Here is a 23,548-nt window from a genome sequence, read left to right as displayed (position 1 = left end):
GCCTGTCCACTTGGCATGCAGGAAGTCATATGCCATCCCACCTCCACAGACAAAGACCATTCCAGAAGGTGGGCAGCGTTGAGCATTAGATTTGGTTGTATTTGAATTACAGAAAGATGGATCAATGTGGCCTACATCTACAGTGGATTTATCAGTAGTAGTCGGGGTCCAAATACAAGTCCCAGAAAGTTTCATTGGGAGGAGCTTTACATGGATGGGAAATGTGGCTGAGCAATCTTTTATAGTACTAGGGGCATCTGTGACTGTATCATTAGAGACCACTGCAAGCAGCCAAGGATGTCCAGATTGGAGGCAAAGCCAGCAATCCTGTGCAAGGGAAGGAGTCATTTGATTTAGTAAGGCAAAGACCATTTGTAGCAGAGACTCAATATGGGGGTCGAGCACTAGCTCACCCTGATTTTCAGGGAGAACAACAGGGTGATAGTTGACCTCTGGGTACTAGTCCAAAACAAGTTGGTCTTTTTATGAACGTTTTGTTCCCTAACATGATGTTAAACTCCCCCATCTGAATAACCAATAGGGGGGCAAGTTCCCAGCAAACAGTTTTACCTGGGGCTCCAAAGCAAGGTGCAGAGGCACACCCTCCATCTCTCGCAATCCAACCCCTCTCACCTCCAGAGAGCACTAAATTTCATACCCAGGTCCAGTGAGTCTTTTTAGTGGAACTACTGGTGCACATTTGGGCAATGCCATAGCAGGCCAAATGCATTGTCAGACAGAAAGCAGTGCAAGGACAGGGTCCTGGCTTCGCATCAACCTGGGGGATAACCTTGGGCTTCTTTATGCTTATCCACTTATTGGAATTTGAAAAATGGATCCTGATGTGTCAGTCATATTGACTGCTATCTTCGTATCACAATCTACCTGTTGTATGACTGTCCACTAAAGGGAGATACTGACTATGTTCCACCCTGGCAGTCACAGGGTTTCCCCATCAAATGAGTCAGGATAACTTTGGTGTTGTATGGGTTTCCAAATCTTCCATCACTGGGCAGGATGAGCATCATCGGTACCAGGAAGAGCAGCATTACCCACATCTTCATTCGTTCCTGAGGGGGAAACAGAGGTACAGTTCTCAGAAATGGAGCACTCCCTGGAGATGTGATGGTCATTGTCCCCTTGTTGGGGCAAATATTTTAGGTCTCTCACTGGTAGGCAAATTGATCTTTTTTCATTTTGAGGGAAGACACATCCAAATCATCTTCCTGCTGAGAGGAGGGGGTCTAGTCCTCTCAAGATCCCTGTCAATGGGTCCCTCCATCTGACTCAAATAGAACTGTAGGTAACCGAAGAGGACCAAAGTTTTTGTAATGGAGACAGGTATTTATCTTCTTTAGAAAAATTTAAAATATTTAGGGTGAATAATGCCTTTTTAATTGATCATGTGGGGGTGTAGATTCCCCCTTTTGATTTTGTAATTGAGATTTGAGAGCTTGATTATACCTTTACACATCTGCTTGACCCTGAGGATTGTTTGGGATGCCTGTGGAGTGTGAGATGCTCCATGTCTTAAGGAAGTCCACAAAGGCCCTGCTTACAAAGCATGGGCCATTATCTGTCTTAATCTGATCAGGCAATAAAAGGGTTGCAAAGAATTGAAACATATGGGTAATTTCATTTTTACCTTTTTCCCCAGCATGTGCTGATGCCCAGCAGGCATTGGAAAAACCTATCAATGGAGAGAAAAAATATACTTTAACTTTCCAAATGGAGAATAATGAATAACATCAATTTGCCAAAGGTTATTAAGAAGCCCTCGAGGGTTGCTTCCACTAGTTTGGAGGGGTTCATCTGAAGGAAAGTCTGGCAGTACTTACAAGTTCCGACAATCTTTTTAAGGTCCTTGACTGGAATAAGTGGATACTTGTGTTTAAGACCCCTCCAATTAAAATGGGTCATTTAAAGGTTCAGGCATTATGCTGGCCTGCCCTGTTCCCAGAAAGATGCACTCAGGCAATACTCTAGCCAGCCTAGAGTTCTGTGAGAACCACACAGGTGCAAAGGACCCCTTTAAAGGACAGACTGCTTACACTCTCTTTTACTCTCTCACTCTCATCTTCCTCTCCATCTCATCTTCTCTCTCTCTCTCTCTCTCTCTCTCTCTCTCTCTCTCTCATATCTTATCTCTCTCTCAGCTCTTTACGAGTTGGTTACCTCCCACCCCTCTTCCCTCCCTTTCTACCAATAAACTCCATGTGACATCATTGAGTCAGGGTTTGTGTTTCATTACTGGATAAACTTAGACATTTTAACAACATTGGTTCCCTGTCCAGGAACCGAGACATTTTAACAACAGTCAGTAGGTGGAAGCATGTAGCTTCTGTAACAGTATTACATTGAGGCATAGAAGCCAATTTATCAGCCAAATTATTTCCTTCAGAAAAAAATCCATGTGCATTTTGATGACTCCTGAGATGTTGAAGAAAAATAGGGTTAGTTCTTTTTTTGAGTAGGGAGCGGGGTTGAATCATTAAAGGTGATATAGGATTGGAGTCCAGCTTAATATGGGCCTCAACTAGGTTGGGTAACAAATTAACTAGAGAATAAGCTAAATGAATCTTGAATAGTGTCTAATGCAAGAACAACAGCAAACAGTTCCTTAAATTGAGCTGACCCCTCAACTTTATGGGAGACTGATTTTATTGGCACTGGCTCTTTACCATGTTCTAAGGGAGGGATAAATGACTAAAGAAGCCCCCAGGTGCCCCCATCAGTAAACACGGTAAGGAAGCCAGGGTTGGGTTGAGGTTAAAAAAAGTCTGGGGGGGGCTTCCATTCTAACCTATGAAAGAGCTCATCCATTTGTGAGGACCATAGTGACAATCAGCTTTACCCAGAAACCCCTCAAGAGCCGCAGCAATCCCGCTATTGTTTCTCTGAAGCCAGGTGAAATCTGTTGTCTTAAAGAGAGTTACAATAAGATTAGGGTCTATGCCAAACAGCTGGACAGAGGTGACCCTGCCCTTAACAATGCAATCAGCAATCTGATTGGTTATTGAATAGACTCTGGGGGAACCACCAATCGAGAGTTGAATCCAATGTATGGGCTCACCCTCTTGTGCTAATAAGGCAGTACATAACCTTTTCCTAGGAAAAGCGCAAAGGGTGAGGGGCAAAAGAGGATCATACCCCCTTAAGGTTGCTGTGTCTATGGCCTGTTGAACTTCACTTAAAATCTGTAAATGGTCAGCAGATAGAATTATCTGTGAGGAGAGATCATGACCTTTTAGGAGGTCATACAAAGGAGCCAATTCCTCAGTAGTTATAGAAATCTAGGGCCTCAGCCAATTAATTTCCCCCAATGTCTGTTGGACCTAGGGCAAGGTATAAGAATCCTGAATATGAAGTTGGAGTTTAACAGAAGAGACAGCATCAAGAAATAACATGGAACCCAAAATCTTAAAAGGAGGACTATTCTGAAACTTTTCAGGAGCAACCTTAAAATCATGGGCCTCTAATATGGCAAGATGTTTAGAATTAAGATCTTGGAGGTCAGATGCGTTAGAACAACCCAAATAATATCATACATATAAATATAGAATAATATATTAGGATGACCAATCAAGGAAGAAAAAATGTGTAATATATAATACTGACAAATAGGAGGGCTTTTGGCCATGCCCTAGGGTATGACAGTCCTTTTAAATCTTAGATCTGGCCCGCAAAAATTTGTTGAAGGTATGGAAAAGGATTTTTCTACATCATCGGGATGTAATGGGACAGAGAAAAAACAATCCTTAATATCAATATGGTGGGAGTGCCAACTGGTTCAGCCACTTTGGAAAGCAGTGTGGAGATTCCTCAGAAAAATGGGAATAAACCTACCACAAGACCCAGCAACTCCACTCTTAGGCATATATCCAAAAGATGCCCATTCATACAACAAAGAGGTCTGTTCCACTATGTTCATAGCAGCTTTATTTGTAATTGCCAGAACGTGGAAGCAACCTAGATGTCCCTCACCCGAAGAGTGGATAGAGAAAATGTGGTACATCTACACAATGGAGTACTATTCAGCAGAAAAAAATAATGGAATCATGAGATTCGCAGGCAAATGGATGACACTAGAAGAAACCATCCTGAGTGAGGTAACCCAGTCACAAAAAGAGAAACATGGCATGTACTCTCTCATATATGGATTTTAGACATAGATCTGGGGAGTGCCAGTCTACAATCCTATGGCCAGAGAGTCTGGGAAACAGAAACTTTATTTAGTGGCTGATCGAAGAAGAGGCAGACTCCCTTGGTTAAGTACTGTGCTGAACTCAAGAAAGCCAGTAACAGAGAGGGAGGACTGATGATCAAAGGGATTAAGACTGGGCTGGTTTAACCCCCAGAAACAGCTGACCAGACAAAGGTTAACTCTTGAATCCCAGGCATTAGCCTGGGAATCCAGCATGGGACTGATCAAGACCCCCTGAATCTGGGTGTCAGTGAAGAGGCCTAGGGAATCTATTGAGCCTTGGGCAGCAGATCAGTACCCATCCCACGTTTACACACGGACTTAGGACTCCAATAGAACAATGTGAGGAGCACTCTCACCCAGAACTCTTGGGAAAGGGTCTAGGCCCTGCCCTATATGAAATGACACACTATGGACACCCCCATGGAGGGCCTCACCCTCCCTGGAGAAATGAGAGGATAACGGGGGGGGAGGGGAGGGCACGGGAGGAAGGGAGGGAATGGGAGAGGGACCTGGAACTGACTTGTGAAGCAACCTTGATTCTTATCTAAATTTAAACATAGTTAAATAATGGATGTTGGGAAAGGCTGGAATCCAGTGGAGTCCCCTTTGCGGGGTCCCAAAAGGTATCAATCTCTCATTTATTTTCCTCAAATCATGTAAAAGCCTCCAAGAGCCATTGGACTTCTTTTTTTTAAAATAAGAAAACCCAGAGAATTCCAAAGACTTGTTGAAGATCGGTAGAGAACTGGTCAGTGGTGCCCCAAAGCATGCCAAAATTAATTAGGACCACAGGGCAGGCTTTCTGATTTCATTCTGCCTGGATGCGACATTCATCCTGAAAAAAATGTGCTCCACTTCAGAAACATGGATCCGGGAAGCACTGCCCTAGCAAGGTCCTTCCAATCCTGGGTTTGGGCTCTGAGAAGGTCTCTTTGAGTTCCTTTAAATTATGTGCTTCCCATTGGTACCAGGAAGCCAGGCAGTTACCACCAGGGTTAACATTGACAGGAAAAAGATTGGTCATTTCTCCCCCAGAAGCATCCTCCCCGCAGTAATGCTGTGGTGCAGGGGGGTTCCGGAAATGACTAATAGGGGGACCTGGAAGCTGTGTGACTTTAGACTTCCAAGGAGCACTTTCAAAGGAAGTCTAGAGATGAATACAGGGGTGCAGGGAGGTGTGAGGGACTAGGATTTGCTTTGGTTTTTCCAGAGTTTCTTTATCTCCTTTTGTCCCTTCCTGGATTGGGGCCTCACTCTTCTCCCTACAGGGTCGAGGGGGAAGCAACCCTTTAACTCAGACACTGTTGGGAGGGTCCTCAGTGAGGGAATCTCTCCTTTTTCCACCTGAGCTCTTCTAATGCCGTACCCCAAGTATCCCAGTCAAAAAGGTTACTCACTGGCAGCCAGGGAGCAAACTTAAGCAAACAGCCCCAGGCCAGGAGAGCCTGGTTATCAGAAAGATTAAGGCCTCTACTTTTAAGTAGGACCCATGAAATTCTAGGGTAGGGTTGATTTGCACAAAGACTGCCCCATAATTTATGGGGATACACTCACCCACAGACCGAGTGGCCCGTCAGCATTCTTCCGTTTATCACACGGGGCCCCATCTCTGCAGGGTCCTCCCTACAGGTAGAGCTGGGGAAGGGCAAGTATAGCTGGCTTCTTCCAGGTGGCTGAGCCGGATGCTGAGTATTCACAACTCAGACCCTCCCCTGACTAGTTACCTGGGAAAAAAACACACTGATTCCGGAGTCTGTCGAAACAGGATCTCGATTTATTCCAACACACAGGAACTTATATAGGACTGAGGTAGGGGCTGGGAATCTTGGGATAGGGTAAGGTGATCTGAGGAGTTAAGGTCCAATAGTATTCCACCAAGCAGGCAGGTAGCTAGGCAGGAGGTAATCTTGCATCAGATCTGGCTGATTCACCCCCACATGGAGATAACAGGATAGAGACAGGTCACTAAACACTAGCCAGTCTCAGGAGGTTACACTGGGCCCCACATCTGAGCCTGAAAATCAAAGTCAGGCTCAGGAGCTTACATGGGGCCTATCATCCAAGCCCAAAAAACTTGTGCTGCTTATTCATAGTTCCCAACTGGATCACACCTGGAGTTAATTAAAATTCAAATATGGAGGTCACAACTGTGAGAAATGTTTCATATAAGTTGAAGGAGATAGATCCACTTCAAATACAGACTTTGGAGTTCAAAAGACACAAATATTTAAGGTGAATGTCAAGGACTAAAGGCACGCACCTTTAATCAAGATCTTGATGCTAGGAGACACACCCTAAATTGGGATGAACCTTCAGCTGAGAGCATATAAAAGGATGTGGAAGACATCTCTGCTTGCTTCATTCCTTCACTAGCATTGGATAACACTTTCTGGAATTCCAGTATATACCAAAGACCACTCAACAGGTCCAACCTCCTTAACTGAGTAAGTACTGTATTCTTGGACTTTCCTTTAAGAGTTAGACATTGGTGGATTAGCACGGCTTCAGCCCTAAATCATTCTAATGATTATCCTTTGTTAATACAGAGAGTTACTGTGTATATTCTGTTATTCTAGAGAACCATTGTACAACATTTTTGATATGAGTGTACAAAATGTTCCAAATTTTTAGCAGTTTTCTATAATTAGTTACCTACTGACCTAAGAATCAACCTAGAAATAAATGAAGTGATGTAACATTCCCTAGTAGCCTAGACCATCTATACTAGTAACTACTATTGTAATCTGCATAGTGAATTTTCAGAGAACCACATTTCCAACCTCATCGAAGAAGGAACAGAGGAAAGACAGAAACTAAAAATATTAATTGTGAAAATTGTTGTGTCACACAGGGTGAAGAAAACAAATCCTAATTCTTCATTTCAGATCCAATTTAACTTCAGACTACCTCCAGGAGAAATGTCAGAGGACAAAATAGCCCAGAGCTGGGACTAGAAACATTTCAGGCTCCAGAGTGTCTTTCCAAGTGGACCATCGGCCACTTCAGATTTTCTATGGGGAAAATGTGGGACAGCATTAGAAGCCCAACTTTCTCCACAGGGGATAATGACAAGTAGTGTTTGAGACTACACCCAAATGGGATAGATGAAGAAAGCAGAGATTACCTGTCAGTTAACCAAGAGTTGCTCAGCTGCTTAGAGTCCCCCTTGGAGCACATTTCCAATGTTGGATCATTAGCATCCAAGGGAAAAAACTGAAACTACAACAAAGTCAAAAACCTTTACCTTTCTACCAGGCTATGAAAGAGGTTTCTAAGGTTCATCCTTTGAGATTTCCACTTGGTAAATGTGCATCAGCTTCTCCCTGAAGACAAGCTAACCCTCCACTGCATGGGAATCATGTTCCAAGACTTATGCAGCATCTCCAGCCTGAGCATGAAGCCAGGGATCCAGGTTCCAATGTACAGGATGGCAGAAATCTGTGGGAGAATTCCCTCTTCAGAGACTGCTGCCTGGTGGTAGCTGGCCAGGAATTCTGGGCTCAAGGGCATCTTAGCAGCTTGCTCTCCAGTTTTCAGAGCCATGTTTGAACATGACATGGAGGAGAGCAGAACAAACTGCATTGAGATCCATGATCTGGAGCCTCAAGACTTCAAGGCAATGATGGGCTTCATTTATACTGGGAAGGCACCAGACTTCCAAGCCATGGCAGATTCTATGCTGGCAGCTGTGGACAAGTATGGCCTGGAATGTTTGAAAATCATGAGCCAGATAGCCCTTTGCAGGGACCGCAGTGGGGAGAATGGTGCCCACACTTACTTCCTGGCTGTCCTCCATAGTGCAGAGAAGCTGAAAACCCAGGCACTGGATTTCCTTACAGCCCATGGTTCTGAGGTCTCTCAGACCTCAAGCTGGAAGACAATGGTGGCCTCATATCCCCACTTGGTGACTGAAGCATACAGCTCCCTGGCTTCTGCTCACCACTGTTTAGTGAAGGGCCTTCTCAAAGTCCTGTAACAGTGTTGGGATCCTGTCAGCTGTGACCTGCAGGTGCAATCCAGAAATAGCAGTCATCTTTGTTACCAAGGACACCTGGATACACTTTGAGACATGTGGTAGCATTTACAGAGAATCTGGGGAAAGGCAGCATGGGGGTTTGGGCCTTTAATACAGCTGTAAATAAGTTGAATAGAAGATTAGGTAAGGGACAGTACTGGAATTTAACATATTCTAACCCACCTCTACCCTGTTGCTGTACTTGTTTGTTTTGGTTACTGTTATTCAGTGTAGTTAATGCCTCAAGCACATTCCAACAGCATTTCTTTAGAAGAACCTGTTTGGAATAAACTGAGCAAAGCATATGATCAAAGGCTCTGAGCAAAGGAGAAAACAAACATGGATGTTTGCTTACAAGAGAAAGGAAAGAGAAATAACCTATATTTTCTCCAAACTCAGGGTGTGGGAGCCTAGAAAGTTGACTCAGGTGGCAAAAGCCATTGTTGCTCTTACAGAGGACATTGTTTAATTCTGTAGACAATATCTTACCCAAATAAAATATAAAATGAATTAAAATTGTAAAAATCAGTTTGTGGATTCTTCTTTGAAGAAGCACATGTTAGTCCATCCAGAAAATCTAAGCTGTGAAAGTTTGGGCATGGTTCTCACCGTCACACACACAAAAGTCAATAAAATGACATTTAATGAAATTCTGTTATGCTCAGAGATTGGTGCCAAGCCCAGTCTTCATCTTTCTCCAGCAGCTGGTGGGAGCAGATACTGAGATCCACAACAAAACATTAGGCAGAGCTAGGGAAACTCAAGGAAGAGGGGAGGAAGGATTGTAGGAGATCAAAGATACCACAAGAACAGAGCCCACAGAATCCACAAAGGAGGATCACAGTGGCTCACAGAGACTCAAAAGGCCCTCACAGAGCCTTCATGCATCTGTACTATGCCTTGTACCATGCTTTGGGTGTTTAGCTTAGGGTTTTTTATAAGACTTCTAACAGTGGGTGTATAGGGATACTCTGACTTATATCTCTAATCTTGAGTACCTTTCCTTCTTTTTTGGGCTGGCTCCTCCAGGCTTGATATGAGGGTTTGTGCTAAGTCTTATTGCATCTTGTTATGCTATGTTCAGTTGATATCCCCAGAGGGCCTGCTCTTTTCTGAAGGGAAACAGGAGTAAGTACTTCTGGGTAGAGTGGAGGGAAGGAAGGCTATCAGAGAATGATAAATAAAAAGGAAAAATAGAAAAAAGCTTTTGAAGAAGTATTTGGACCAATCTGCAAAGAAACAAAAATGTTAAGGTCCCTGTGTCTCCTGTAAATGCCCATGAAAATGTATCTTTAGCAAAGGAGGAGTCCAATAATCAAGTAGATAGGATGACACATTCTGTGGACAGTTGCCTCATTCCAAGTCATGCTTGTTATTGCCTGATGGGTCCATGCTCAATTTAGCCATGGTAGCTGAGATGGCAGTTATCCATAGGCTCAACAAAATGGACATCCACTCTTCAAGACTCACCTGGTTACAGCTGCTGTTAAACACCAGATCTGCCAATCACAGATACCAACATAGAGCCCAAGAGATATGACAGTTCCCCAGGTTGATCAGCATACAACTTAGTGTGATAGGATGACTACATTGGACTACTTCAGCTGCGGAATGGACACACTCTGTTGCTACTGGAATAAGTCTTTTCTAGTTATGAATTTCCCTTTGTTGTATGCAGCGATTTTAATAATCTTCCACAAAGGAGTAACAGAGTGCCTTGTCAAACATCATGATACTCCACACAGTGTACCTTCTAACCAAGGCACTACATTCATAGAGAGCTGCAGCTCAGAGCTGGTGGGAGTCACAAATCAATGATTGATCTAACTTGAGGCCTGAGACAAGAGAAGAAGGTGTTTCCCAGAACAATCTGGATGGGCAGGAACCAGAAGCTACAAGGCACAGAGAGCTCTGGTGGAACTAAACGTGACTGAAAAAGAAAAGGTCAATGAAATGATTATTTTTCTCTTTCTTTTTCATTTTCTTCTTTTTTATGTTTTTTTCCAGGCAGAATTTCTCTGTATAACAGCTCTAGCTATCCTGGAACTCACTCTATAAAAACCAGGCTGGCCTCAGACTCACAGAAATTCACCTTCCTTTGACTCCTGAGTACTGGGACTAAAGGCATTTGCCATTGCTGCCAGCATTAAAATGATTTTTAATGAAATTCTGCTATATTCATATATTGGTGCCTAGCCCAATTGTCATCAGAGAGTCTTGCTCCAGCAGTTGATTGGAGCAGATGCAAAGACCCACAGGCAAATATTAGATAGAGTTCATGGAACCTTGCTGAAGAGAAGGGGGTAGGATTGTAGAAGCCAGAGGGGTGGAGGGCACCAGGAGAACATGGCCCACTGAATCAACAAGTAGGGGTCATAAGGGCTCACAGAGACTGAAGGACTTATCACCGAGTTTTTATGCATGTGTCCTCTTCATATATGTTGTGGTTGTTTAGCTTGGGATTTTTTCTGGGATTCCTAACAGTGGGAGTGGGGATATATCTGACTAATTTGCTTGCTCCTATGACCCTTTTCCTCCTACTGAGTTGCCTTATCCAGCATTAATATGAGGGTTTGTGCCTAGTGCTATTGCATCTTGTTAAGCCCTGTTTGTGGATATCCCTTGGAGGCCTGGCATTTTCTTAAGGGAAACAGAGGAGCAGTGGATCTAGGAGCCAGAGGAGGTGAGAGGAGGGCTGGAAGAACTGGAAAGAGGGAGCCTGTAACATGTATGTACTGTTTGAGAGAAGTAAAAATAAAACGGAAAAGGAAAAAAATCACTTCCCCAAAAAAAGGCCAGAACCAGACCGTTTTAGCAATAAATCCTATAAGACTTCCAAACAACAGTTACCACCAATACTCTTCAAATTATTCCATTAAATAGCAACAGAAGTAATACCGACTGATTCATTTATGAGGCTACAGTTACCCAGATACACAATCTACATAAGGACCCAACAAAGAAAGTATATTACACACCAATTCCCCATATTAACATAAATGCAACATACCCAATAAAATGCTCACAACCCAAATCCAAGAACACACCAGAAGATTATCCACTATTCTCATGGAAGCTTCATACCAATGATTCAGGGATGGTGCAATATATGAAAATCAATAAATGTAATCCTTCCTTTATTGAAATGAAATTGAAAAACAAAAAAAAGCAACAATAGTATTTTTATGGAGTTCCTGAGTGTGAGAACAAGTGCATCTGTGATTCTTCTGCCTGCTCTTGGGCTCTTTTCCTACTGCTGGGTTGCTTTTTCTAACTTCAATATGATGTTTTTGCTTTTCCTTATTATACTTTATTTTTCATTTGTGGTTGTTATCTCTGGAAAGCCTGTTCTGGGTTTTTATTGTTGTTGTTATTGGGTGGTTTCTGTTTGTTTTTGTTTTTGATTTTTGTTTTTCTAGACAAGGTTTCTATGTGTAACAGCCAAGGTTGTCCTTGAAACTATATTTGTAGGGCAGGCTGGCCTTTGCTGGCCTATTCTTTCCCAATGAAAGACAGAAAGTGTGTGATCCAGAGAGGGGGAAATGAACCCTCTTTCTACAAGCAGCAATTTCTAAGAATCTGTTTAATCCTTTAGCAATTATAAATAATTACTATTTGGAGTAGGAAATAGAAGTAAATGGAAAATAGATAATTGGCTCCAAATTACCTTGTCTTAAAAAGGACCATGGATCCCAGATACAATGTAATCTCTGATATCTGAACTTATTGCATATGTCTAAAGACTAGAATTAGACACAGAGTTTAATGTACTTTTTATTTGTTTATTTTTGTTTTTTCTATTTATTTTCCTTTTTGCTTATTTATTTATTTAAGTAGGGCTTTCCTGTAGTCCATGCAATGTACTGTTTGCTTTCTTATCTCTATTTCTGGAGTGCTAAGTTCTTGAGACAAGGTTATATTGTATTATCTGGGTAGATAATTGCCTCACATGAGTACTTGTAAATGGAGACGAAACTGCAAAGAAGCAGAGAAAGAATGACAGAAGAAGTAGATATTTTCATGAATCTTGCCTGGGAGTCCAAACCAGGCAGTTTGGAACAATCTATGGACTGAAAATAAGGCTACAGTCTCCAGTACACTGCTGATGGCTCCATGGAAGCCCTTCTGGATTTCTAATTTTTTTTAACCATTGCAGAGTTACAAAATTAATTTACGTTCTTTTGCCTTATCCTATACACATGAAGTTTGGAGAGAACATATTAATCAAAATGGTCAACAAATTCTGAGGCTTTTCCTTTGTATCTAGACACAAATATTATAATAGCATTTCCTATAGGCTGGGTGGTGGTGGTGCATGCCTTTAATCCAGAAAACAAAAGGATATCAAGGAAAGACAAATCAGAAAGGGAGAGGTCAAATTCGGCTGTAACAACCCTCTCCAGGAGAGGAGCAGGATTGACATATCCTTCAGGGATATCATGACCCACCTCACCCCAGCTTCAGTTACCCTGGCTTCCTGAAATACCAGGACACCTCTCTTTCCAGTGCTGAATTGTCCCGATACAGTTCCAGCCTAGATACCTCTCCTTGGTTGCCTGGGATTCCAAAAATTAGCAGCCAGCCCTCCAACCTCAGGCACCTGCAGTATACCATCTTGACAATTTCCCCTGCCTTACCACCCTATAACGGGTCGGCATACTTTCAGATCAGTCTTGGATGTGGGTATGAAGTTGGAAGTATGATTTAGTGTCAGTAAGTAAATTATTACTTAGAATGCCATTTAAGATCTATAGAAATGTGGACCCACTGTCTAAAGCAGCAGTTCTCAACATGTGGGTTGCAACCCCTTTGGGGAGACAAAAGACCCTTTCACAGTGGTTGCCTAGAGACATCTACATATCAGATATTTACATTATGATTCATAACAGTACAAAATTGCTGTTATGATGTAGTAATGAAAATAACTTTATGGTTGGGGGGTCATCACACCATGAGGAACTGTATTAAAGAGTCACAGCATTAGGAAAGTTGAGAAACACTGGTCTAAAAAAGATGAGCTCTAACCAATATATTTCTGCACAGTGCCTTTGAACTAGTGTTTAGCATCAGAACACCCAGATAACCCAGTGAAGCAGTATAGACTAATGTATTTACATCACTGTACCTCAGGTTGCTAAACTGTACTCTTATTCCTACATCAAAGTAGACTTTTTAAAAATTGTTAATGCTTTTTTATTAATACAAGTCATAATATGCTGACAAAAAGAAAAATTTAGAGGTAAAAATACAAAAATGGCCTACAATTCCATCCACTGAAAATAAGCACTGGGACAGGTGTGTACCCTCTATACTCTGTACCTTTAAAGAATTTTTAATGGAATCAAATTGTACATGCTGTTTTGTAACCTTTTTACTTAACAGTACCATGACGACCTTTTGTGTCATATGTATTTCTACATAATTTTTAATGGGTGCAGTGTATTTCTTCACATGTGCCACATTTTATTAAACTACTGTGGAATTTTTTTTAAAAAAACAGTATATGAAATGGTCAAAACAATTCAAAAGGTGTACGCAAATGTCAAAATTAACCAATTGTGCTAAGATTGAATCTGGAAAAATTGAGTGATGTACCAGTCCTCAGTAGACTAGATGGTATTCCCTGACATTTATATTACACCCTGGATGGAACATGTCACAGAACCCAAGATTTCAACAAAAAGAATAGGGAGCAGAAATTAAATAAAAACTAAAACATTAACTATTAATGTCAGATTAACCAGCTTTGAAAGTTGAGAGTAACCAAACCTCAGACCAAGTTTATTGTTATTTAGATAAGACATCCTTGCCTAAGCCCAAACATCCTACTGTAGCCAAGCATTAGACTTTCTGGTCTTTCATCTTTCACCTTGGAAGAGTAAGGATAGCTTTGAACACTTGAACATTAAGCCAAGATGGAGCAAATCCTTTTTTACAAGACCCCCAAAAGACACAAACATGTAATCCAGATCTTGAGGCCAGTAAACACACACCTTTAATCCAGAACTCCAGTTCAGGAGACACACCTTTCATTGGGCCACACCCTCCCATGGCAGAGTATAAAAGGCCATGAAACCAGGAAGATGTTTATTTTTGATTGCCTCCCCTCACCTTGTAGGAAGTCCAATACTTCACTGGAATTAGAGAATACTTATTCTCACTTGCAGCATTTACTGAACACCAGCCGACAGACACTTCTCATCTGCTGGATTGAGTAAGTACTGGATTTTGAATTTGCCTTGACAGCTAGCCAATGTGTTATGAACATGACCCCAGGACTAAGTCAATCCAATGAATCCCCTTTCCTCACATATAGAGAGATTCACTGCATGTGTACTATTGCTCTAGAGAACATTAGCACTAAAATTTTTCCAGTAAGAGTGTATGAAATTTTCAAAACAATTCAAAAGGTGTATGTAAATGTCAAAATTGATGTATTGTGCTAAGATTGAATCTGGAAAAATTGAGTGATGTACCAGTCCCCAGTAGACTAGTTGGTATTCCCTGACATATTTATTACACCTTGGATGGAACATGTCACAGAACCCAAGATATCAACAAAAAGAATAGGGAGCAGAAATTAAATAAAAACTAAAACATTAACTATTAATGTCAGATTAACCAGCTTTGAAAGTTGAGAGTAACCAAACCTCAGACCAAGTTTATTGTTATTTAGATAAGACATCCTTGCCTAAGCCCAAACATCCTACTGTAGCCAAGCATTAGACTTTCTGGTCTTTCATCTTTCACCTTGGAAGAGTAAGGATAGCTTTGAACACTTGAACATTAAGCCAAGATGGAGCAAATCCTTTTTTACAAGACCCCCAAAAGACACAAACATGTAATCCAGATCTTGAGGCCAGTAAACACACACCTTTAATCCAGAACTCCAGTTCAGGAGACACACCTTTCATTGGGCCACACCCTCCCATGGCAGAGTATAAAAGGCCATGAAACCAGGAAGATGTTTATTTTTGATTGCCTCCCCTCACCTTGTAGGAAGTCCAATACTTCACTGGAATTAGAGAATACTTATTCTCACTTGCAGCATTTACTGAACACCAGCCGACAGACACTTCTCACCTGCTGGATTGAGTAAGTACTGGATTTTGAATTTGCCTTGACAGCTAGCCAATGTGTTATGAACATGACCCCAGGACTAAGTCACTCCAATGAATCCCCTTTCCTCACATATAGAGAGATTCACTGCATGTGTACTATTGCTCTAGAGAACATTAGCACTAAAATTTTTCCAGTAAGAGTGTATGAAATTTTCAAAACAATTCAAAAGGTGTATGTAAATGTCAAAATTGATCTATTGTGCTAAGATTCAATCTGGAAAAGTGGAGTTATGTAGCAGTCCCCAGGAGACTAGACTGTGTTCTCTGAAAATTATATTACAACCTTGATTGAAAATGTCACAGAAACCCAAGATTTCAACACAAATAATAGGGAGTAGAGATTAAAATAGAAACTAAAACTTTAACTATTATCTCTAATTGTGACCTCCAGATTATAGAAGGAAAACTATAGTTCTTCATTTTGGATCGAGGTTAATCTTCAAAACACCACAAGAAAATATGACACAGGAATTGGCAGTGGAGAGCTGGGGCTACAAACAGATCAGCATCCAGAAATACTCCTACAAGTGGACCATCAGCAATTTCCATTTTCACTTGGAGCGAATGCAGGGGGCAAACATTAAAAGTCCCACTTTCTCATCAGGTGCAAATGACACACTTGAATGGTGTATGAAAATACACCTGAACGGGGTCGATGAAGAAAGCAAAGGTTACTTGTCAGTTTCCTTATGGCTGCTCAGCTGCCCAAAGAAACCAGTATGGGCGAAGTTCCAGTTGTGGATCATCAATGCTGAAGGAGAGAAATCCCTAACAATAAAGAGCCCAGAATTCTTCAGGTTTCTGCAAAACCAACACTGGGCATACAAGAAGTTTATCCCTCGAGATTTCCTCTTGTCTCTGGAGCCTTGGCTTCTCCCAGACACCAAACTCACCCTGCTGTGCACGATGGATGTGGTCCAAGAAACCTTCTGCATCTCTGGAGAGAGCACGATGCCAGGGATCCAGGTTCCAAGGTGCACAATGGCAGATGAGCTAGGAGAGCTGTGGGAGAATCCCAACTTCACAGACTGCTGCTTGGTGGTAGCTGGCCAGGAGTTTCAGGCTCACAAAGCAATCTTAGCAGCTCGTTCTCCAGTTTTCAGAGCCATGTTTGAACATGACATGGAGGAGAGCAGAAAAATACGCATTGAGATCGACGATCTGGAGCTGCAAGTCTTCAAGGCAATGATGAGATTCATTTATACCGGGGAGGCACCAGACCTCCACAGCATGGCAGATAATGTGCTGGCAGCTGCCAACAAGTATGGCCTGGTTCGTTTGAAGGTCATGTGTGAGGATGCCCTCTGCAAGGACCTCTCCGTGGAGACTGCTGCCCGAACACTTGTCCTGGCTGACCTCCACAATGCAGAGCAGCTGAAAACCCAGGCACTGGATTTCATAACACATCATGCTTCTGCGGTCTCTGAGACCACAAGCTGGAAGAAAATGGTGGGCTCGTATCCCCACTTGTTGGCTGAGGCATACAGTTCCCTGGCTTCTGCTCACTGCTCTTTACTGGAGCCCCCTTGCAAACGTCTCAAGCAATCTTAGGAGCCTCTCAGCTGTGACCTACATGTCTATTCCAAAAGCAGCAGCCAACATTATTACAAGGACATCTGGGTAGACTACGGGACATTGCAGACTTTTCAGAGAATCTGTGGAAAGGCAGCATGGGGGCTCAGACAGTTAATACTAATTCCCTAGAATCCAGTTGAATATATATTTTGGGTAGGAAGAGTACTTTACTCTAGGATACTCTACACAATTGCTCTGGTGCGTTGCTTTCTCTGCAGTGAGTCGAAAACTGGGGATTCGGTTGGGTTATTGGCCCAAGCACATCCCTACACAGTTTCTGTGGAAGAACATGTCTGAATTATACTGAACAGAGCCTATGATCAAGGATTTAGAGCAATGGAGAAAACAAACGTGAATATTTGCTTACAAGAGACAAGGAGGAGAAAGAAGACAGTTTTTCTCTCCAGAATCAGTGTGTGGGGACTGGAGGGTTGACTCAGCTGGCGAAAGCAATTTTTGCTACTGCATAGGAGAAGTTCATGAGTTAAGCTCTCAGGCATACATGGGTGACTCTCAACCTTTTGGAACTGGAGACAAATATTACTGAAGTTTGCTCTTGTGCCTGTAATCTAAACACAGTTTAAGGTGAATTAAAAATTGACAAACAATTTGTGGATTCCATGGTGTTTCTGTTTGAATATGCCCATTTTATTTTATTTTATTTGGGGTCTAGTGTGTATTGCTACACAATATTTTTTTTATTTTTCAGATTGAATTTAGATAAGAAACAAGGTTGCTTCACAAGTCAGTTCCAGGTACCTCTCCCTTTTCCTCCCCTCCTCCTGTGCCCTCCCACCAACCCCCCCATTATCCCCTCATTTCCCCAGGGAGGGTGAGGCCCTCCATGGGGGTGTCCATAGTCTGCTATTTCATATAGGGCAGGGCCTAGACCCTTCACCAAGAGTTCAAGGTGAGAGTGCACCTCACATTGTTAGATGGGTGTCCAAAGTCCATGTGTATACTTGGGATGGGTACTGATCTGCTGCCCAAGGCTCAGTAGATTACCTAGGCCTCCTCACTGACTCTCACATTCAGGGGGTCTTGATCAGTCCCGTGCTGGATTCCCAGGCCGATGCCTGGGATTCAAGAGTTAACCTTTGTCAGGTCAGCTGTTTCTGGGGGTTAAACCAGCCCAGTCTTAATCCCTTTGGTCATCAGTCCTCCCTCTCTGTTACTGGCTTTCTTAAGCTCAGATCAGTACTTAACCGAGGGAGTCTGCCTCTTCTTCGATCAGCCACTGAATGAAGTTTCTGTTTCCCAGACTCTCTGGCCGTGGGATTGTAGGCTGGCACTCCCCAGATCTATGTGTAAAATCCATATATGAGAGAGTACATGCCATGTTGCTCTTTTTGTGACTGGGTCACCTCACTCAGGAGGGTTTCTTCTAGTGTCATCCATTTGCCTGCGAATCTCAGGATTCTGTTGTTTTTTTCTGCTGAATAGTACATTTTCTCTATCCACTCTTCGGTTGAAGGACATCACGGTTGCTTCCAAGTTCTGGCTATTACAAATAATGCTGCTATGAACATAGTGGAACAGACATCATTGTTGTATGAATGGGCGTCTTTTGGATATATTCCTAAGAGTATAGTTGCTGGGTCTTGTGGTAGGTTTATTCCCATTTTTCTGAGGAATCTCCATACTGATTTCCAAAGTGGCTGAACCAGTTGGCACTCCACCAGCAATGGAGGAGTGTCACCCTTCACCACATTGTCTCCAGCATAAATTGTCATTGGTGTTTTTGATTTAGCCATTCTGACAGGAGTGAGATGGTATCTCAGAGTTGTTTTGATTTACATTTCCCAGATGGCTAAGGATTTTGAGCAATTTCTCAAGTGCCTCTCAGCCATTTTAGACTCCTCTATTGAAAATTCTCTAATTAGTTCTACATCCCACTTTTTAATTGGGTCCTTGGATGTTTTGGAGACTTGCTTCTTGAGTTCTTTGTAAATTTTGGAGATCAACCCTCTGTCAGATGTGGGATTAGTGAATATTTTTTCCCTTTCTGTGGGCTGCCTTTTTGTCTTGCTGACTGTGTCCTTTGCCTTACAGAAGCTTCTCAGTTTCAGGAGGTCCCATTTATTAATTGTGGATCTCACTGTCTGTGCTAGTGGTGTTATGTTCAGGAAGCTGTCTCATGTACCAATTTGTTCAAGGGTAGCACCCACTTTCTCTTCTAAGAGGTTCAGTGTGGTTGGATTTATGTTGAAGTCTTTGATCCATTTGGACTTAAGTTTTGTGCATGGCGATAAACATGGATCGATCCGCATTCTTCTACATGCCAGCCTCCAGTTATGCCAGCACCATTTGTTGAAGATGCTTTCTTTATTCCATTGTATATTTTTAGCTTCTTTGTGAATGATCAGATGTTCATACATGTGTGGGTTAATATCCGGGTTTTCAATTCGATTCCATTGGCCTACCTGTCTGTTTTTGTGCCAATACCAAGCTGTTTTCAGGACTATAGCTCTATAATAGAGCTTGAGGTCAGGGATGGTGATGCCTCCGGATGTTGCCTTGTTGAACAGGGTTGTTTGGGCTATCCTGGGTCTTTGGTTTTCCATGCAAAATTGATTATTGTTCTTTCAAGGTCTGTGAAGTATTGTGCTGGGATTTTAATGGGGATTGCAATGAATCTGTAAGATTGCGATTTTTACTACATTGATCCTACTTATCCAAGAGCATGGGAGATCTTTACATTTTCTGAGGGCTTCTTTAATTTCTTTCTTTAAAGGTCTTTCACTTGTTTTGTTAGCATTACTCCAAGGTATTTTTTGTTGTTTGTGGCAATTGTAAAGGATGATGTTTCTCTGATTTCTATTCAGCCCTTTTATCATCTGTATATAGTAGGGATACTGATTTTCTTGAGTTGATCTGGTAGCCTGCCACTTTGCTGAAGGTGTTAATCAACTCTAAGAGTTCCCTGGTTGAGTTCTTTGGATCATTGATGTAAACTATCATATCATCTGCAAACAGTTAATGTTTGACTCTTCCTTCCCAATTTGTATCCCCTTGATCCCACTTGGTTTTGTATGGCAATGTCTAGAACTTCTAGTACCATGTTGAAAAGGTATGGAGAGAGTGGACAGCCTTGTTTTGTTCCTGATTTTAGAGGAATTGCATTGAGTTTCTGTCCATTTAGTTTGATGTTGGCTGTTTGTTTATTCTATAGCTTTTATTATGTTTAAGTATGTCCCTTTATCCCAGATCTCTCCAAGACTTTTATCATGAAGGGTAGTTGGATTTTGTCAAAGGCTTTTTCAGCATCTAGTGAGATAATCATGTGATTTTTGTTTTTCAGCTTGTTTATATGGTGGATTACGTTGATGGATTTTCATATGTTGAACCATCCCTGCATCCCTGGGATGAAACCTACTTGATCGTGGTGAAAGATTGTTTTGATGTGTTCTTGGATCCGGTTTGCCAGTATTTTATTGAGTATTTTTGCATCAATGTTCATGAGGGATATTGGTCTTAAGATCTCTTTCTTAGGTGTGTCTTTTTGTGGTTTGGGGATCAAGGTTATTGAAGCCTCATAGAAAGAGTTTGGCAAAGACCTTTCTGCTTCTATTGTGTGGAATACTTTGAGCAGAATTGGTATAAGCTGTTCTTTGAATTTCTGGTAGAATTCTGCACTGAGGCCATCTGGACCTGGACTTTTTTTGGATGGGAGACTTTTGATGACTACTTCTATTTCCATAGGGGATATAGGTCTATTTAAATTGCTTATCTGTTTTGATTTAGTTTTGGCAAGTGATAGCTATCCAGGAAGTCGTCCATTTCCTTTAAATTTTCAAACTTTGTGGAGAACAGGTTTTCAAAGTATGACCTGATGATTCTCTGGATTTCCTCAGAATCCGTTGTTATGTCCCCCTTTTCATTTCTGATTTTGTTAATTTGCATGTTCACTCTCTGCTGTGTGGTAAGTTTGGACAACGGTTTGTCTATCTTGTTGATTTTCTCAAAGAACCAACTCTTCGTTGCATTGATTCTTTATATTGTTTTACTAGTTTCTACTTTATTGATTTCAGCCCTCAATTTGATTATTTCCTGGTGCCTACTCCTCCTGGGGGAGTTTGCTTCTTTGTGTTCTGGAGCTTTCAGTTGTGCTGTTAATTCTTTAGTATAAGTGTTCTCCAGTTTCTTCATGTGGGCACTTAGTGTTTTGAACTTCCCCCGTAGCACTGCTTTCAAACTGTCCCATAGGTTTGTGTATGTTGTGTCTCCATTCTCATTGAATTCGAGGAAGTCTTTAATTTCTTTTTTTATTTCTTCTTTGACCCAGGGATGGTGCAGTTGAGAATTACTCAATTTCCATGAGTTTGTAGGTTTTCTGCATTTTGTGTTGTTGTTGAATTCTAATTATAAAGCATGGTGGTCTGATAAGATGCATGGAGTTATTCCAATTTTTTGTAGCTGCTGATGTTTGATATTTTGCCAAGTATATGGTCGAGTTTTGAGAAGGTTCCATGTAGTGGTGAGAAGAAGGTATATTCTTTTTATGTGGATGAAATGTTATATAGATGTCTGTTAATCCCAGTTGGGTCATTACTTCTATTAGACCCTTTGCTTCTTTGTTGAGTTTCTGTCTGGTATTCCTGTCTAGTGGTGAGAGCGGTGTGTTGAAATCTCCCACTATAACTGTGTGGGGCTTTAGATGTAATTTAAGTTCTAATAATGTTTCTTTACGAATGTGGATGCCTTTGTGTTTTGGGCATAGATGTTCAGCATAGACACTTAATCTTGGTGGGTTTCACCTGTGATGAGTATGTAATGAACTCCTTCATCTCTTTTGATTGATTTTATTTTAAAATCTAGTTTGTTAGATATTAGGATTGCTACCCTTGCTTGTTTCTTGGGTCCATTTGATTGAAAAATTTTTCCCAACCTTTAACTCTCAGGTAATGTCTGTCTTTGAGGGTGAGGTGTATGCAGCAGAAGGAAGGGTTCTGTCTTTGAATCCATTCTGCTAGCCTGTGTCTTTTTATGGGTGAGTTAAGGCCGTTAACGTTGATGGATATTAATGACCATTGATTTCTCATCCTTCTTCGATTTGCAATGGTTGTTGTTTGTGGAATTTCACCCCTTTGTTCTTTTGGCTAGAGCGGGATTCTCTAATGACTATGTTTTTCTGGTTGTAGTTAGCTTCTATGGGTTGGAATATTCCTTCCAAAATTTTGTGTAGGCCTGGGCTAGAGGATACCTATTGCTTGAATCTAGTTTTGTCATGGAATACCTTGTTTTCTCCGTCTATAGTGATTGAGAGCTTTGCCAGGTATTGTAGTCTGGGCTGGCATCCATGGTCTCTTAGTGTTGGTAGAATATCTATCCAGGACCTTCTGGCTTTCAGAGTTTCCATGGAGAAGTCAGGAGTAATTCTGTTAGGTCTACCTTTTCCTTAGCTGCTCTTAATATTCTTTGTTTATTCTGTATAATTGTGGTCTTGATTATTATGTGGAGAGGGGATGTTTTTTGTGGTCCACTCTATTTGGTGTTCTGTGAGCTTCTTGTACCTTCCTTGGCATGTCTTTCTTAAGGTTGGGAAAGTTTTCTTCTATGATTTTGTTGAATATGTCTTCTGTCCCTTTGAGGTGGTTTACTTCTCCTTCTTCTATACCTATTATTCTTAGGTTTGGTCTTTTCCATGGTGTCCCATATTTCCTGGATGTTTTGTGTTAAGGATTTGTTGGACTTAAGGTTTTCTTTGATTGATGAATCTATTTCTCCTACTGTATCTTCAATACTTGAGATTCTCTCTTCCATCTCTTCTATTTTGTTGGTAATGCTTGTATTGGTAGTACCTGACAGTTACCCAGCTTTTCTATTTCCTGCCTTTTTTCAGATTGTGTTTTTTTATTTTCTCTATTTCAGTTTTCAACCCTTGCAGTGTTTGCATTGCTTCTTGCAATTTTTGGTTTATCTTTTCATCCATTTGTTGCCTTTTATGATTTTTTTGGTTTGTTCTTTCGTCCATTTCTTGTAATTTTTGGTTTGCTTTTTGTTCCATTTCTTACATTGTTTCCTTTGTTTCTTCTTCCATTTCCTGCCTTTTTTGGTTAGTTTCTTATTCCTTTTCTTTCATTTTTTGCTTTGTTTTTTCTCCCATCTCTTGCATTTTTTACTTTGTTTCTTCTTCCATTTCCTGCCTTTTTTGGTATGATTGTTCTTCCAATTCTTGGATTTTTTGCTTTGTTTTTTCTTCCATTTCTTGCATTTTTTGCTTCGTTTCTTCTTCCATTTCCTGCCTTTTTTGGTTTCTTTTTCTTCCAATTCTTGCATTTTTTGGTTTGTTTTTTCTTCCAATTCTTTGAGGGATTTTCCTATATCCTCTTTTAGGGCCTTTATCATTTTCATGAAAGTGGTTTTAAGGTCGTTCTCTTCTGCTTAGTTCACATTGGAATGTTGGAGTCTTGCTGCTGTGGAGTCTCTAGAATCTGGTGGTGTCATATTTGTTTTTCTGTTGCTGAGTGTGTTTTTGTATTGTGTCTTTCCCATCTCTTCTTCTAGTGGGTGCAGAAAGAGCCTCTTATTGTTCTGGGGACCAGAGTTTCCTTTTGGTGTGTGCTGGCAAGTCCAATAATCTGGTGATTCTTCTATTCCTTGTCCTCGTTCTGGTCCTGTGGGTGGAGA

General features: G+C 41.4%; 1 protein-coding gene, 1 long non-coding RNA gene and 1 pseudogene across 3 annotated transcripts; 2 read left to right on the top strand and 1 right to left on the bottom strand.

The window, feature by feature from the left end:
- Nucleotides 1-78: 78 nt before the first annotated feature.
- Nucleotides 79-5,973, bottom strand: LOC121142219. 2 transcript variants are annotated; one of them, XR_005879196.1, is made up of 4 exons: nt 5,762-5,973; nt 1,646-1,690; nt 922-1,070; nt 79-327 (listed from the first exon to the last, which is right to left on the bottom strand). It is a non-coding gene; the product is annotated as an uncharacterized LOC121142219 (long non-coding RNA). The 2 variants fall into 2 exon arrangements; XR_005879195.1 differs by lacking the exon at nt 79-327 and having other exon boundaries at nt 835-1,070.
- Nucleotides 5,974-7,579: 1,606 nt separating this feature from the next.
- LOC121142142 lies at nt 7,580-8,728 on the top strand (annotated as a pseudogene).
- Nucleotides 8,729-15,802: 7,074 nt separating this feature from the next.
- On the top strand, nt 15,803-16,894 carry LOC121142218 (speckle-type POZ protein-like). Its single transcript, XM_040751507.1, has one exon. The coding sequence runs from the start codon at nt 15,803-15,805 to the stop codon at nt 16,892-16,894; it is 1,092 nt and encodes a 363-aa protein (XP_040607441.1).
- The last annotated feature ends 6,654 nt before the right edge of the window (nt 16,895-23,548 follow it).

This window comes from Mesocricetus auratus, unplaced genomic scaffold (genome assembly GCF_017639785.1).
Source record: "Mesocricetus auratus isolate SY011 unplaced genomic scaffold, BCM_Maur_2.0 Super-Scaffold_100009, whole genome shotgun sequence".
In the NCBI taxonomy this organism is placed as follows: Eukaryota; Metazoa; Chordata; class Mammalia; order Rodentia; family Cricetidae; genus Mesocricetus; species Mesocricetus auratus.
The sequence above is the reverse complement of the archived record's forward strand: the minus strand, read 5'-3'. Positions and strand labels throughout refer to the sequence as shown.